The sequence below is a fragment of the Acipenser ruthenus genome, chromosome 10, assembly GCF_902713425.1.
Source record: "Acipenser ruthenus chromosome 10, fAciRut3.2 maternal haplotype, whole genome shotgun sequence".
In the NCBI taxonomy this organism is placed as follows: Eukaryota; Metazoa; Chordata; class Actinopteri; order Acipenseriformes; family Acipenseridae; genus Acipenser; species Acipenser ruthenus.
The window spans coordinates 2,064,394-2,081,595 of NC_081198.1; the positions used below are offsets into that span (position 1 = coordinate 2,064,394).

Below are 17,202 nucleotides of genomic sequence, written 5' to 3' on the forward strand. Positions count from 1 at the left end.
GGGTTCACAATCCCATCAACCAAGCACACAAAAACAGAACTATTTTGAGTCAGTACTCACCGCGACTGCCTGAACTGTGGCTAGATATAGCCGGGCCAGGTCATCCAGAGTCTGGGAAAGGGTCAGTCCAACAACCTGAGACACAGACACAGACACCTGAGTTGTGGAGGTAGAGATGTTAAGGCTCAGTCCTTCAGTTCCACTAAGAGAGCGGTTCTGATAATGAAGTCACAACAGGTCCGAGCACCTACAAGCTTGCACAATTTGGCAGTAGCTATGGAGCGTTTCAAGTGTACGAGGTATAGCAGTCACAGGCAGCTGGAGGGTGTTATACTAGCAACGATTCACTGGACCTGACCTGTAGTTACAGCTATTGTATGACAAGTGTCCTGGATTTGAATTAAAAAGCCAGTAATGTGCTGCTTCCACGCTGAGCCTGACTGGCTGCTCAGAGACCGGCTGCTGTCTCTATTGACCCATTGTGACGTGTGCTTCTCTAAACTGCACCTCGTTGTCACTGCAGGAGAGCTGGACTGGATCTGCAGTCTGTTTGTGTCGACCTGTCTGGAATGAGGATCCTGTGTCATGGGTTAAATACAGCAGTGATTCTAAGCTGTGTTTATGTTGCTTTGCATCATGCCACAGCAGTAGTTCAACTTTCTTTTGAAGAAATGTGTGATAAAAAACAAAGCGCTTGCAACTCATTACAATCACAGCACAGTTAAGCCACTTCTTTTTCATTCCTACCCAGACTTCCCCAGACCACAATGTAGTTGAATGACAGAAACAAATTACATATTGAATATCCAAACCAATGGAATGTATCCTAGACATAGGGATGTTTGATGCTTCATTAACAAAGAGGTTTTCTTTCGTTTTCCCAGTTCGGAAAATATAATGCCAGTGTATTAGCCTGCACAAACCCCAGACCCAAGCAATGCCAACTCCTTATGTACATGTGCAATAGTGTGTATTGGTTTATAACAATCATAAAGTACAACCTGCAGAAAATTGCAGGATGATGACAGGGCAATCCCCACATATAAAGATAACGCTATCAGTACTGGGCAATGGCATTGGTAAATGGGTGAAAGTTGAAGGCAAAGGCAAATGAGTACAGAAAAGAAAAAATGTAGGAATGAAAGAATGAAGGAACAAAAGAATGAATATGGGAGTCAGGTACTGTGAAGCAAAACCAAAATGTTACTTATCAGCCTGGAGACTTCCATTAGAGAACAGTACTTCAGAATAATGCACCATTTACTCCAGTGTGTGGAGCCTGGAGCTGTGAGTGGGTGTGTGTGAGTGAGTGAGTGTGTGTGTGAGGTTGAGTTTGTGAGGAGGAGAAGATATGTTTTCCCTTACCATGCCCTTCAGTGCAGGGTCAGCCAAAGGAGATCGGTTGCCATGGAAATCAGGCCAAATGTGCAAATCATCAGTAAGCAGGCCCAGGGCCGACTCCTTCTTGATCACTTCCAGGTGACGGTTCAAGAATGTGTAGATATTCTCACCGCTACAGAGAACACAAGAGAAATATAAAGGGGAAAGACATTAGTTGAGAAGTTTCTGTATGCATAAATGCATTTATTATGCTTATCCCTTCAGAGTAATGTTCTTAAAAACCCCACACACATAGGCTTGTAACCATCTTTATGCGGACCTTAAATGGCCTCTTATAGAAGTTAATATCGGCCTCTTCTTGTGTAAGACGTGTCATCTGGTGCAGTTTGAGCGTCCATGAAGCAAAGCTGAGTACACAAACAGACACACACACACAAACTATTATTAAACATAACAAAGTGTTGATTTTCTGACTTTAGAATTGTGCCCTATGGATAACGTCTGCACACAGGATAAGATGTACTGGAGCTTTGACAGATCCGGAATGGCTGATTTATTATATGTGATTTATAAAGAACTGTAGATTTATGACTCTAAACTCTAGAAGGGCAGGGGTCACCCCAATCATGAGTGCTGGGGAGAAAGCCAGTACTTCTGCAGTTTTTTTTAAACCAACATTTATGACTTATGATTTTTGACAACAGCAAATGCACCACAGCCAACGGCAGCATAGATCTCTGTGTTTTCTCCAAGAGAATGGATTAATGTCAGAATCTGCTCAGTGTACGAGCTTTTTGACTTTTTACGACTACCTAGGGTCATAAAAACGTCAACCACCCATTTGTCGTTCTTGAGCATGTTTTGACACCCTTGATATTAAGCATTTGCCCAAAGATAATGACACACAGAGCAGAGATGCAAGGAAAATAAATTACTAAGGGGGGCTGGGGGGTGCTGTGGGTATTGCTAGGGTCTGTCTTGGCTTGAAGTTAAAATCAAAGCCAGGCCAGCTGGCCCACTAAGCGGAGGGCACTAATTGAAAGAACATGCTCGTCCCTGATTTCTCTTTTATTTCATTGTACTCCCATGCCAAGCTGGGTCCTTGCAACGGTCCAGCTTGGAACAACAACCAAGCACACATGGTCTTGTGTTACTGGGTTATTTATAAAGGGCAACACACTGGCAACAGGAGTTATGCTGTAATGGAATGTTCAAGTATTGTATCGACTTTTATACAGTATTTCAGAGCTGGGGTTTCACTGTACAGTACAGTACGTTAAGACTCTCAAGCTATAGCTAATGTTATGAGGAATTGCCTTGTTTTGTCTATGTAAACCAGGCTCTTTACTGCAAATACCCCAGGTAATTCTCTCTCCGAATCAGTACACTGTATACATTATGGCTGGTTTATTTCTGTGTTGTTTGTAGCATACAGTACTGGTCAGGGTTTTAGAGACAATGCAGGTTTTGGCTTAACTGTTGACTCCTCTCACAGGACACTCTGGCCTTACTGCATTCTTTATAGCAATGAGTATTTAAGGGTTTGCGGGACTGCAAGTCTGCAAGTCAAAAAAAATGTCAAAGAAAAAAGGAAATTGGAATAGAATTAGACTTGTTTTTAAATGCATGTGAATTGAGCAGTGCAAGGACCTAGACGAGTAGCCCTGCCAATGTGGTGTTGCTAGAAGGATACTGTTACGATACTGATCTCTTGACCTTGACTCTACTCTATCTGTTGGCCAATCCCACTGTAGATGTGAACTACTTCTCTAAGGTTTCTCATCTGGTTCAATGAAACAGCTGGAAATATGTTTGCATTTGAGTGAAAAAACAAACAAACAACGAAACACTAAGCCATGGGCGCATCTCAATGTGACCCACCCAGGCTTTCAGCTTTTTGGGGTTTATTTAAAAATCCAACATGCCGCAATAATTCATTCCTCCTTTAAAACTCCCCCCTGTCGTGCACTAATGAGGTCCCGGAGGGGATTCGACGCATGCTTACCACTTTAACCCCTGACTTCTGTACAGATGTTTATTTAGCTTTAAATCTGAGCTGGCCACAAGGCATGTTTTGCAATAACACCCCCGCCGCGTGGTCTGTACTGAATACGCAGTACCCAGAGCAGTGCTAACCTTGACAGAGAGTCATGTTCAGAAAGCTTGTGCATCAAAACAACATACAGGGTCAATTCTGAAAACACCCACCCTCTTAAACAGCGCTCTGCATTCATTTCCCTTAGCTGTGTATTCTGTTTTCCTTTTTTTGACATGCGTTCTCATTTGTTCCTTCCTACAAACCTATATTAGTGTTTCTATTTATTTCCATTCATTTCATTCAGACTTCCAAACTTTTCCGTGGTTGAGTTCACAATCCAAACCAAGCCTGCCACTGGTACCTTCACAGCCTATCTCCATCGTGCAGAAACTAATCAAAGTAATTAACAGGCTAACGCAGCAGGAGCTTATAGATTCTTCCCATTAGCTTCCTGCGGGCTTTAGAAAGAAAGAACAAATCAATAGAGATTCTGTGTAAATTAACAGGAAATTTGAGGTGAACATTTTTGCAAAAAAGCACAGACATGGTAATAAGCGAGTCGATACAAACCTTTCTTTGGCTTTTTTCTGTAGCTCAGGGAAAGCAGCGTGTCCTTTAATGATGTGATCTAACTGTAACAGAGTGAAAAAGCAACAAGGTACAAACAATGGAACTGGATCACAGTTTAACAAATGTAAGGAAATGGAGCCCTAGTTGTGTTCGATTGCAGCAATACAGGCTCAATGGGGCTGTGAAGACGGTAGAATTAATTATGAGTAGAAGAGATCCATACTCACCAGCTTTCCAGTGGCACTCTGACCTCCTTCATTCAGCCACAGCCCCGGCACCATTGCAGAGTAGTAAGGACCCCACACACCCGGGACAAACAGAGGCCTTTCACTGATCTGAAACAAGTAGTAGTATTACTGGCAGCAGCAGTATTATTAAATAGGAAGTAGCTTCATTCAAATGTCATTTTAATTGCTTTCATGTGTAATGCTGTTTGTAAGCATTGATCTAATATTGTGTTAGTATCATCGTTCTCTAACTCTGCCTTTACCTGCCTTTGATCTTCTCTGGAGAATCCAGGCACACGGTCTGAATGGAATGAGGAAGGCTGTTCAGTGCTGGCACTTCGGATTCTCCAGACAAGCTCAAAGGTAAAGGCAGATTTAAAAATGCAAACATAGAAAGCAATCCAAATAACATTTGGTGCTACTTACGTAACTATTCTTTGTATTCACAATTCAGTCCATTCTAAGCCCTTTTCCTCCCCCTTTAACCATTATGAAGCATTAACCATTATGAATTTCAGTTGGTGTAACACCTTTATAGGGGCTGACAGTATCTGTTCAATAAGTCAATGATGTGTAAAACATCATCTTCACATGTCAAGGTCAAATGGCAACATAGGCAAAATAAGCAGAGACCCGTGTTAGCGTGATGGATCGTACACACTTTATGGAAAAGCTGAACGTTAATTTTTTTAAAGATTTATTTCTGCAGGGCGTCCTTTTGAACATGAACCTCGACTGGTTTACTGTTCACATGGAAAGACTTATGCAGGGCCCAGGGGTCAACATCCCTGCCCCTGAGTGACCACATGGAGCCCATGTCTCATCTGAGCGGTGACACATAGCAATGCAGTTCAATCAAGACTAGCACAAGTCTCACTTACTAATGAAACAACACAGCAGTACCCCAGAATATCAAGCCTGGAAGAGTCCCCGCCAATGTTTGCAACCAACCCCAGCTCTGGTAGGCCTCAACTGGCCTTTACCTGGAACCCTGAGCTTTCCCGTGTCCTCAATTCGGATAAAAAGTAATGCCTGTTACCTCTATTTGTCAATGATGGGGGCGTGATGGAGGAACTGCAATTAGGACAGTAAGAGCTATTAAAACAGTAAACCTAGATTTATTTTCTGCTACGAGCCAACAAAAAGGTTCATTCATCTTGGGCATATCAACTTCTGAACCGAGGGCAATCAAAACTTTCCCACAGACACACCTCCACAGATCAGTGCCGAATACAGCCCACAGCCCAGAGATCTGCTTCTCCACCACAGGCCACCGGTGCAGCCTCTTCAGACAGGCGTAGTCAGACACCGGGTCCTGGGGGTCAGCCCCAGGCCGGCAGGGCTTATTTATGTTGCTCTATAAAAGCTCCACAAGCCTGCCTGATTGAATTCCATTCTGCGCTGTGCAGCAACTTTACCAAGCACACAGCAGTTAACCCTTTCCACTGCCACCAGGCTGCTGCTGCAACTGGGTAAGCTTACCTATTCAGACAAAAGCTGATTGCATCTGCTTAGCAACAGAGATCTGCCTGAGGATGTCTCTGTCACCTGTTCATATAGGAGGCTGTATGGTCCAGTGGTTAAAGAAAAGGGCTTGTAACCAGGAGGTCCCCGGTTCAAATCCCACCTCAGCCACTGACTTATTGTGTGACCCTGAGCAAGTCACTTAACCTCCTTGTGCTCCGTCTTTCGGGTGAGAGTGACAATGCAGCTGATGCATAGTTCACACACCCTAGTCTGTAAGTCGCCTTGGATAAAGGCGTCTGCTAAATAAACAAATAATAATAAAACAAATAATACACAAACTAGGTATATATGTTTGTAGCGGGGCGATCGCCCTGCACATGGGGAAATTAGTGTTGGTGTTGGTTGTATGTGAAAATGGGTTTATTGTGTGTGCATTTTTTAGTTGTTTTGTTTGATTAATTGATTGTTTACAGACGGGCACTCTATTGAGACTTGCTGCCTGCAAGGCTTGGTTGAGAGGAAGGGCAGCAAGCGATTGGCTGTGCCGGTCCTCAATCAGCAGGTGGGCGGGTCTCAACTGTGTATCCGTCAGCATAAAAGCATCCGGTGGGGATCGCTCTGGGTGACTGCAACTCCATGCTACAGAGGGGAGCTGCGTATACTCAGGAGGAGAGTGTCCACTCTGCAGGAACGACAGCTACGCAACCCTGAAACTGCAAGGCTGTATGAAGAAGCAGGAGTAGGTTCATAAGTAGGTTAGTGGGATATTGATTACAAGCAATGTATAGCGAGGGTTACGTAGTGTAGCCGGTTCCTGAAGCGGGACACCTTGTTTAGTAAGGCTAGTGCTCGCCCTGTATGGCACCTTTTATTTGTAGTTGTTGTACTGTGTTTTATTTTGCCTTTAGTTCAGTCTTCTATATGTGTCTGTGCGTTACCATCGCTGGTAGCTGCACATGACCCGTTTGTTTACTTTATGTGTGTTAATAAATCCTGCGCGCCTGAGTTCAGTTTCAACTCCAACTCCCATGTCTCTCTCTCTTGCATATCAGTGGTTACCCACACATGTGACACGAGTACCCTGTCACAATGCTGTATTACAATGTATGACATACTGAAGATTATCACTTTTTCAGAACCGGTAGACCCTTTTTTGGAAATTATCCCCTTTTTTTGGAATTGGTAACCCCTATTTTTGAAATGAGCCCCTTTTTTAGACTAATATGCAATGAGGCCTGTCTTGAGACCATCACACTCATTTCAGTGGATCTGAACCCAGCAGGTTGTAGGCAGGACATGCTAGTGCATTATCCTGCTGCGACACAGAGCTCCCAAAAATAAGTATGTAGTTTGCTGTAGAGAAAAAGGGGTTTCCCAGTACCACTTAATTAAACAAGTCAACTTTATATACGAGCTATTTCAAACCATGAGTTGGGACAGGTGGGCTAGATGGTGAACCACAATCACCAAACTTGTGTGACAGTCAATATATATTTTACCCAGCCCTTTCAATCGTGCACATTTGTTTATCGAAATGAGTTTGGCACAAAACCTACACTATAAACATCTTGCAGACTGAGAGTTTAGGAGGAGACGTCCGCTGTGGATGCAGAAACAAAACACATTTCTGTGCTAATCAGAGAGCAGAGGCTGCTGCTAAAACTGGAATCGTGTATTTGTTTAATGTACAGGGGCGGCCATGTGGGTTAAACAGGGACCATCCAGGTCAAGTATCACCAACATCTCTACACCCAGGATCCATGTATCAGGAGTGTAGGCCAGGTAACAAGCAGACGTTACTGATTGAAAAAAAACACACAGACCTGAAAGCCATTGGAACTCCCTGTTTAATACATACAGCTGTGTCACCCCCACCCTTCTGCTGCTAATGAAAAGCTGCTGTTGAAACAGCCCTGTGCTGGCTGTGCATATGAATGCTCAGGCTTGCCTGGAGGGCTCAGGAGAGCTCCTTGAAGATGAACTGCCTTGGAAATGACTTACAATTCAAATACACAGATTGCTTTTTATTTACAGTACTCTATTTGGACAAGGTCCAAAAAGTGGAAAAACTCCACCACCGCTTGTTTTTTTGTTGTTGCTTGAAATAATAACAAAAGTAAACAGAAAGCAAAAGAAAAGATCACTAAGATTCTTGCTGTCAAGCTGCCAGGTGTCAGCTTTATTTCCGTTGTTATAGATATTCATCCACAACTCCAACACACTGTATCACAATTTTTGCCCTCATTACTACACTGTAGAAAGCACAAGCCGAGAGATGTGTCTACTTCACTGAGCTTCTTTTTTAAGTTTAACATCAGGGATATTCAATAAAGCATGCAGTAATTTAGAGGATGAATGGATAGTTTTCAATTGTGGTTTTCTGATTCTCCCCCACCTGTTTCAAAGTTACATTGCGAATGCACTAATTGTGCAGTTACAACAGACTAACAGTCATAGGTGCCTAAAAATTTGTAAGCTATATTACACAAAGCAACTTCTTTCAAAGAGGCTTTGTTTTCACTATACAGAGTTGGAGAAGTAACTGGATGGGTGGGGTTTGGCCAAGACGCCCTTTTCTCTCTTTTTGACACTCTTATTTTTTTGATTGCCAATTGGCATCAAACAACAAGCTAATTAAAAAACCCTGAAAGATCTCTTGCGCATGAGCCCTTTGAAGGCTCCAGTGTTAGTGCATCTGTAACCAGCTGTTATTAATGGCACAGAGACCTTTTGTTGCTTTCTGGTTTCTAAGGAGGAAACGCTAATGTGTGCAAGGCAGATAGGGCGTGAATTTGAGAGCTCGCCCAACTGGCAGCTCTGACAGGCCAACGCTTCCACATGCAGGACTGGGCTGTTAGGGTACCGAGCAGGATTGACAGTGAACTGCAAGCCGTGCAGAGAAACTCCTACAAGATTTAAAGATTATTTAGCTTCAAATGTCATTTTCTCTGTTTTATTTTACCCCCTCCTGCTCTTACGTTTAAGTTGCTTGCCTGATATATTTAACATAGGCTAGACCAGCCAAGGTGTCTATCAGAGACAGCAGCATCTACTAATCCTATTAACTAAACAAACCCTTACATTATACATGTCCATGACAGGCCACTAGAACTGAAGAGCAGCTCTCGAACTCAGGCTGAAGCCCCCTAACACAGACTTATACAAACAAAGCTACCAATATTTGAAAAAAAGAAAAAGGCCATTGCAAAAGATAAGGGGATAGTACAAAAAAAATGTAATGTATTGCTACTCCAGTTCTGAACGGTTGAAGAAGCAACTGCAAAGCCAGAACCAGGCGCTGTAAAAGTCACGGCGTCTGTTAAGGGGATGACCCTGATTGATCTCCCAGCCTTTAAAAACATTCTTCTTGGTCTTGAGCCTGCACGAGTGCAGTGCAAACTACTTCAAGGTGAATGTAAATTACAAGATAAAAGCTGGGGGACACAAGGTATTTGAGTTCAGTAGATTCAGCCCTCCCTTTAAAAATCGCGTGCCAAGATGTAAAGATAAGCAGGACAATGCAATCCCTACAGTGCAACCTGCTGTGTATTTGAAAGAAGTAACCGGCTCTGCGGTACAATGCGTTCCTTGTTCTTCCTGCAATTTACGAGCCAACTGTGTCCTTAACATGGTTTTGAAAAGGAAACATGGGCAAACTGTTTCATTTGCCTTGGCTTCCCTTCCCAGCTCAAAAGCTGTACATCAGCATCAGGCAGCGTTACTCTACTGTTACTGAGCTATCATTTGATTATATGCCATTCAGAACTGGGAGCAGAGGATAAAGAAATCTCGGGCAAAAGTGGTGATATATCTGACATGTCTGATTACACTACATCATAGAGCTAACTTCAATCAAGCAGTATTATATAAGGAGTTGTAATTTAAAGGCACAGTGCAAAAGAAACAACATACTACTACTACTACTACTACTACTACTACTACTACTACTACTACTACTAATAATAATAATAATAATAATAATAATAATCCTTTTATCTATTTTTCTACATATAAAAACAGCAGACAGAAGTCCAATTGTGCACAGGCGTCCTCAAAAGGCACGTCCGATTCAGGAGGATGATTTATCAAAAACTGGATTAGTAATCCTCTGATGAGCAACGCCTATTAATGCATTAAGAAGCAACTTGCTCTGAGAATGACAGCGAAGGTCAGCATTCTCTGCAGTTTCCGACACATTGTAGAGATCTAACGCAGTCCTGCGCCAGTGAGTCATGTAATCAAAACAAAAAAAGAAAGTGTTTTTTAAAAAGGGAGACCCGCTGGTACTCCTCTGGAAACCTTGTTCAGCCTCTAAGACTGGTAACTTCTTTTTATTCCTTTTTTTAGCCCTCTCTATACAGTTGACAGCGGTGTGTGCCAAAACCACAATAAAGGTAGCCCTTCAGTTCTCTTGAGAAATATATTTATCAGCGCAGAGCAGATTGGCTTTCAAAGGTGTCATTGTAGGCAGATAAGCCACAGTAGGAGAAGCTGAAGAAGATCAAAAGACAACAGACAAGACTACTCACTGCCATGTGACAAGAAGAGGTTCCACAGATCAGAGCCAGGCGAGATGTGATTGGCTGGGTTTCGCACGGAAGGTTGTGTCCTGTCACGTCCGCTCCAACCACACCTAGAGGAACAGAACATGGACAAGCATTGGAATTTCTGATTCCCAGATCATCAGTGACAGCCAAGACCCTGACAGAACAACATATAGCTGCACGGGATAAACTAACAAAGTAATGCATGCATCTCCGTTACATAGATCTCAAATGAGCAGTTTTAAAATAAACACATGTTAATATGGCACAGGTATTTTTATTTTAACTCATGCTTTCTGATACTACTTTAGGTTAAAGGAAGCCATCAGTTTCTATGCCTTATTCTTGGGTTATCTGTTTGCACGCCTATATGGAATCTTCATATGGCATCTTCTGACTTAAATGTTAACTGAAATGAATAACTAAGTAATTGATGAACTGAAAACTCACTGTTTTATATTTAGCTATGTTTTGTATATATATATATATATATATATATATATATATATATATATATATATATATACAGTATATAGGGCTTCTAGTTTTCTGGCTTTATTTTTGATCACATGATGTCCCTTTAAACATATTTTGAGCTGTTTCGCTTTCTTGCTCAAACACTAATTCTCAAAGGAAGTTGTTTCTATTTACCCTCATATCTTGATTGAGTTAACAAACTACGTGCATTGGTCTCACCTGATTCTATCTGAACCTGCATTCCGATCTGGCTCTAATCCCCGAATTGAGTTTATTAATTTCCACTGCGTTAGTTTCCATCAGTGCGTCTCTAATTTAAACGATCTGTTATTCAGTTAAGGCTTAACAACTATTAATTAAGGTTTAAAGGGAGGGAGAGAGATGGAAAATAAAAACAGAAAACTAGAAGCCCTATATATATATATATATCTATATATCTATATATCTATATATCTATATATATATATATATATATATATAGAGAGAGAGAGAGAGAGAGAGAGAGAGAGAGAGAGAGAGAGATATTTCACCTTTTATTTGAAGTTCTGATAATTAACGTTTTAACTGTAGAATTTCAACAGCATAAAAACACAGATAAATCTAATGTAAACAGAACACCAGTACAGTAAATGGCTATGTGCGTTTTATCATGTCAGTCTGGTAGCACTCCAAAGCAGACAAAATAGTTACCTTCGCTAATTTATTACCACTTAATGATTGCTGTTAAAGAGAAGAGCCAGACGTTGCTCATTTATTACTTTTCTCAAACATCCTACAATTTACAGGAATCAATTCCTAGAAGGATGCAATTTTCCAAAATGATCTATGAATGAGCAAATGGCTTTTGGTGAATTCAGATAGTGATGTCATTTCAGAAAGAGGTCATTGATACTTCAGCTCTTCTGTGTTTATTTGATTTCCACAGGTCCATTCAGGGTCAAAATAGGGCAAGATGTGGCCCTATGTAATAGTTAAACACGGTTATCTGATTAGCCCAAAATTGTGGAGTCATCATTACTGTTGTCTGCTGAAAAGATTACGGAGTGGACCGCTGAATTTGTGAGTGCAGACTTGAGATGATGAGCCCAGGAACCAGACTAGAATTAGAACACGTCGATGCCCGTTTGTCCCTGAATTATTGAACAGTCTGTCTACGTCCATGAGCCAGTGTCATATAATGAAAGATTTATAACCAATGGTGAAATATAGACGTAATTGGCAGGACCGGACCTATACAAGCAATGTGGGAAGGTGAGATGTTAAGATAAATAGCATAGCATTCCCATCTATAGTTATATCTTGCGGAGAGCGTTTCGACCAATCACATCTCAGCACTTCAGTGCTTTACCAGAACATAACAGCATCCAAAACTGGGCTCTGGACTCTTGACCAGAGGGTCGTGGGTTCAATCCCAGGTGGGGGACACTGCTGCTGTACCCTTGAGCAAGGTACTTTACCTAGATTGTTCCAATAAAAACCCAACTGTATAAATGGGTAATTGTATGTAAAAATAATGTGATATCTTGTAACAATTGTAAGTTGCCCTGGATAAGGGCGTCCAAATATTCTCTTTGGCATGCTACAAGATAGTGTTAGTGGGGGTTTAATCACAACCATATATATATATGACATTTTGTGTTTGTGAATTCTAGTAAGTATGTTATCTAAAGCTGAGGGAACACTAAACCACTTTTTCAGGAAGTGGCTTGAAACCTGGTTTCAGAAGACCTAGTTTGAGGCAGCTTTTCTATATCAAACACCAAGTCTCCCCTGGTGTGCCATGCAGTGGCCTGAAGCCTAGTCTCCTGAAAACAAGTTCCAAGCCACAAAGTGACTTTTTGTTCCCTCACCTTTAGGGGAGGGAGTTGAAATATCAATAAAAAGCAGCACTGCTATCACTGCTGCATTTGTAGCCCCTCGTAGTCTCTCATGTCGTAGTCTACGTACAACGCTACTTCCCCGGAGGTGTGGTTTCATTGCGGATTTAATCAAGACACATGATGAATTACAGATCTCTAATCTCACTGATCGTCCATCACTGTACATAACTGAGAACTTGTCTGCACCAGACGTTTCAAGCTGTACCCTAGGCATGTCCTGAATGGTAGAAGTATGTCCATATTTTACAAAAGGGGGTTAAACACAGTGTCACCTTTCTTATCCTGTAAGACACCTTTGTTATCTTGATCTCCTCAGGTGCATCAAGGCACAGATGTTTCAGTCCTACATAAGCCCTGTAATCTTTCTGTCACTCTCAGCTGCTGTGTGTAATCCACATCTAACCTTCCCCACTGCTAACCCCTGGTTATTACTCTTTTCAATGGCACAGGCTTAAGGTCAGAACTCACAGCCCAGAATCCCTGCAAAGCTTCACATTGCTTTGATACTTCCATCATTTTTTTGCTTTTTTTAAGCAACACACTTTGCTTGCTGTAAACAGGCTCTATTCAATCGTTTATCTGAGCTCTGGCTGCTCTAGGGCTTATACGTCGGGTGTTTGATTTTCGGGTTTTACCCAATTTAACCCGATTTCTACCCCCGAATGCTTTTTTCTGCATTCGGGTTAAATCTGAAAACTCCCCCAATAGGCACATACTGTATCATGCGCAGTTATCTGTGATTCAAATGCAACAGAGCAGAACTGGCGCCGATGATGGTAAGCTGATTTACCTATTAGAAAAATGTGGCTTCTTAGTGTAATATATATATATATATATATATATATATATATATATATATATATATATATATATATATATATATATTTAGATTTTTCAAAATTACAGCAATATAGCTTTAAGGTTTTTGCTTTTTTTGCACACTTTTCTTCCCAGTTATTTGTTTTATGAGTGTGTGTTTAAGCCAAGAGCATTTAGATGTAACAGTTGATCATTAAAACAGCATGGAGTAAAGTTGTGCTTAAGCATTTGTGTATTTCTTTCTAAATAAAACCAAAATAAAAAAGCATTCACCTGAATTTGGAAAAACATTTCCCCCGAAAATCAGATGCCCTGCTTATACACAAAGTCCCACATTTTATTAAATCTAAACTCAGCTGGTCTTTACATCTGCCAAAGTTTGAGATCTGTTGAACAGAGCACAGAGCAGGTGTGTATTTGTGTCGTATACACATAAGCTTGTGCATTTCTGTGCATATGCAGATCCCTATAGTTGGTTTTCCCTTACTATCATTTTTTCACATAATAATAATAATATGAGTAAGGTTCTCTGTAGTAAGGTTCCCTGTGGAGCGGGTGGGTTTTATGGGAGAGTGTTGTTTGTCTTGTTTTGTGTTTATTAATAATAATAATAATAATAATAATAATAATAATAATAATAATAATAATAATAATAATAATAATAATAATAATAATAATAATAACATTAATTGAAACACCTGTGGAGATGAGCAGCAAGCAAAACCCGACATTTTAAAGGGATACAAATGAATCACATGTCATACAGGGACACTGCGTTCTGCTGTACTTGTCTGTATGAGAAGACTTCCACTGGAGCTTCACCTATCTCAGTCTCTTTGGATTGACTAGTCCAGTTTTTTGTTTTTTGCACATCTCCTGGTCCAAGTTTAACAGCCTATAATAGTTCTACTACTGCAGATTTATTTTGAATTGATTTACGTGAACAAAATATCTGCTGCCTTGGCAACATTATAAAACAGAAACAGAAAAAAAAAGGTTTTAAGACAAAAGATGCCTTTTGGACACAGCAGGGATGACTTTGACAATCTGTTGTTGAGATGCTTGCAGATAAAAGCCACAGAAAATCAGCTCTTATCTCACCTTCCACTGATACATTAAAGAGTGCATAGTTGTGGTGGTACTCACTGATACATCGGTATATCAGATTTCATGTTACCAGATGCCTTTCGTTTGAATAACATTAGCTTTAATTGATTTTGTAATAACTGTCACTTAAGTACCCTGATATGTTTGATATACTGTATATTCTTGTGGAATACAGATATTTAGGCAGGCATTGTTCCCGCTCTGATCCTTTTGTGCCTCCCAACTCGTATCAGTAACAGAAACACATCTGCACCTGCCTTTGGTTTATGTGAGCCTCAAAGCCCATTTGGCTGTGTGAACATTGAAAAAAAAGCATTTCCAGTCTTGGAATTTACCATTGTTTGAACAACCGCTCAATTGCTTGTGTACCTTAAGGGGTTAATAAAACCCGTGCAACACTAGTGTTGCCTGTTTCAGGACACCGCCTGTATCACGGTTCCAGTCCATTTCCATGGGATAATGTGAAATTACTCCCAATGGCCAAGATGCTTTTTGATCTGTTTGTTTGTTTTTCCAGCAGGCATGGTCTAGTCTGGATGGAACTTTCCCAAGCCTTGGAAAAGCCTTTCTGACCAGGCTGCAGTTGCTATAATTGCCTGTTTTCCCAGAGGCTCCCCAGACTCAGCTTGTAATGAAGCCTTCTGGTATAATTACTGAGCTACACCTGTTGCTTTAGTTACAATTGGTACATTATTCTCCCCCGTTCCCCCAACCTCAGCATGTTCTGTGACATTCCTGTTCATCTGAGCATCGCTGTTATAGGAATGGTAAAGCTGTTATGAAATTAAACACACTTTCCATTGTAAGACATACGGTTTTTATTATTCTGTAGTGGATGCGTACAGGCTCAGTGCTGCAGCATTAAGCAGTTCAGCAGTTTAGCCCTGCTGTGAACCTGCCAGGTGATCAATGAGGTTTATTAATTGACCCCTAATGAGGTCAGTTTTGGGTGAAATTTTGTGTTTGGCACGCTGTAGAGGGTCAATGAGCAGAATTCAGGAAACGGTAGTTCAATCTGAACTAACAGGCAAGCTAATATCCAGTGGTCTGAGCTGCTTCCAAAGCTTCACTTCCCCTGCTATGAGTGCACTAATCCAGATTTTACTCAGCATTATTCCTATTGGGTGGGTACACTCCTGCAGTTTTTTAAATGGTGTTTTTTTTTCATAACAGAAAAAAAATTGTGCTAAGAACAATTTGGCATACATTGCCGTGAGAGCCTAGCCCTTGTTATATTAATATGAATGTTCTGTTATCCATTAATTCTACAGTGACGTCAACGTCATCATAAAGCAGGTGTCTCAAGCCTTATCTTGCAACATCTTGGAGCACAAACCCGGCTTTGGATCAGGGAAGAAATCTCTTTCCTGAATGTGTTTTCTTGCAGAGTACTGGTATTTTCAAAATAAACCCACAAATTAACAATCTTCTTAGACATTTCATTGCATGAAATATTATTTCATATGAGGGAAAAATGGCATCCCCATGAGGTCATCATGGATTTGTGTCTTCCATATGTCCCCATATCAAGACTAAAAGAGTTTTTTTTTTAATCTGTCCCTGTGTATGAAAGGGTTAAACAACTGGATTAAACCCTTTGAAAATATGTCAGCCGGTAACCGAGCTATATACAGTAAATGGAGATGTAACTGCTGTACAATAGTTGAGCAACTACATACGAGATGTAGATTATTTTTCAGTTTGCAAGCAACACATATGATATATTATATTAGCTAATCCTAAGTGTGAACAGAACAATAAATATATCACCTCTATTTGAATATATGTCAACGTACAGTACAATAAATCAAATCAAGTGTTTAATTAAACTGCTTCACCACTCAGAAAAAGGGACTGCACCGTCTAGTTCCTCGTTTGGTTTCCTTTGGCACAGCCACAGTTGTTCAAGCTACAAAACACAGCATATAAATGAGGCCACATTCTTAATACCAGCAGACAGGCTTGCAAAAACAAGGGCGTCTGCAGAAACCCGTCACTCAGACTCGTTATCGTCTCCAAGAAGAAGAAAGTAATTTCTTCTTGTTTTGAAATCAACACTGCAATGAATGGTTTTATTGAATACCTGCCCACAGCACCACAGATAAGGTTTTGGGTCTGGGAGTAACTTACCCTCTAATTTTAACGTTGAGAGAGTAAAATGTTTTTTCAGGGGGTAAAAAGCAACATTACCTTGAAGTCATCTCAATAAATACTGTACACTATTTAATGGTAATGGGGTAGGCATTAAAAAAGAGCTTTCCATTTTAACTGCAATGTTACTTTGAACCACTGTACAAGAACGCGTATGTCCTACAAGGTTCTTTATCGGCTCAGCACATTTTTTTCAAGGTATCATACTGACTCTGCAAATGAATTACGTTATTTATATTTTAACATTAAATTCTTAAACTCAGTGAACATGTTAAAACCTCAATATTAAGCCATACAGATAAATGAAATAAGGAAATGCATTAATTAAGCAATAATGACAGGCAGGGCATTTCCTGGAGGTCATTATTGCTATTATAAACTGTCTTTATGGTTTTAACATTAAGATTTATAACCTCTTATATATTTTTTCTATATGTCCTGCAGTGCTTGTCCATGCTGCTGCAGCAGTTCTTCGTTGGTATAATTCCGCCTTGTGAACAGCGAAGGGAACTATTTTTTCTTAACAAACCAAACACTAAAACAATCAAAATCCAGTTTAGTTTTTAATTTATTTAAGACAG

The 17,202-nt window shown here is 40.6% G+C and overlaps 1 protein-coding gene across 2 annotated transcripts in view; it reads right to left on the bottom strand.

Moving 5' to 3' along the window:
• Positions 1 to 17,202, bottom strand: part of fggy (FGGY carbohydrate kinase domain containing) — a 65,348-nt gene that overhangs the window by 14,361 nt on the left and 33,785 nt on the right. For both annotated transcript variants that reach the window (XM_059031481.1, XM_034005724.3), the window contains 5 exons: positions 10,173 to 10,276; positions 4,177 to 4,284; positions 3,950 to 4,011; positions 1,366 to 1,513; positions 61 to 135 (listed from right to left, as the gene is read on the bottom strand). In XM_059031481.1, the coding sequence (XP_058887464.1) occupies positions 61 to 135; positions 1,366 to 1,513; positions 3,950 to 4,011; positions 4,177 to 4,284; positions 10,173 to 10,276 (497 nt within the window). The remainder of the gene's footprint in view (positions 1 to 60; positions 136 to 1,365; positions 1,514 to 3,949; positions 4,012 to 4,176; positions 4,285 to 10,172; positions 10,277 to 17,202) is intronic.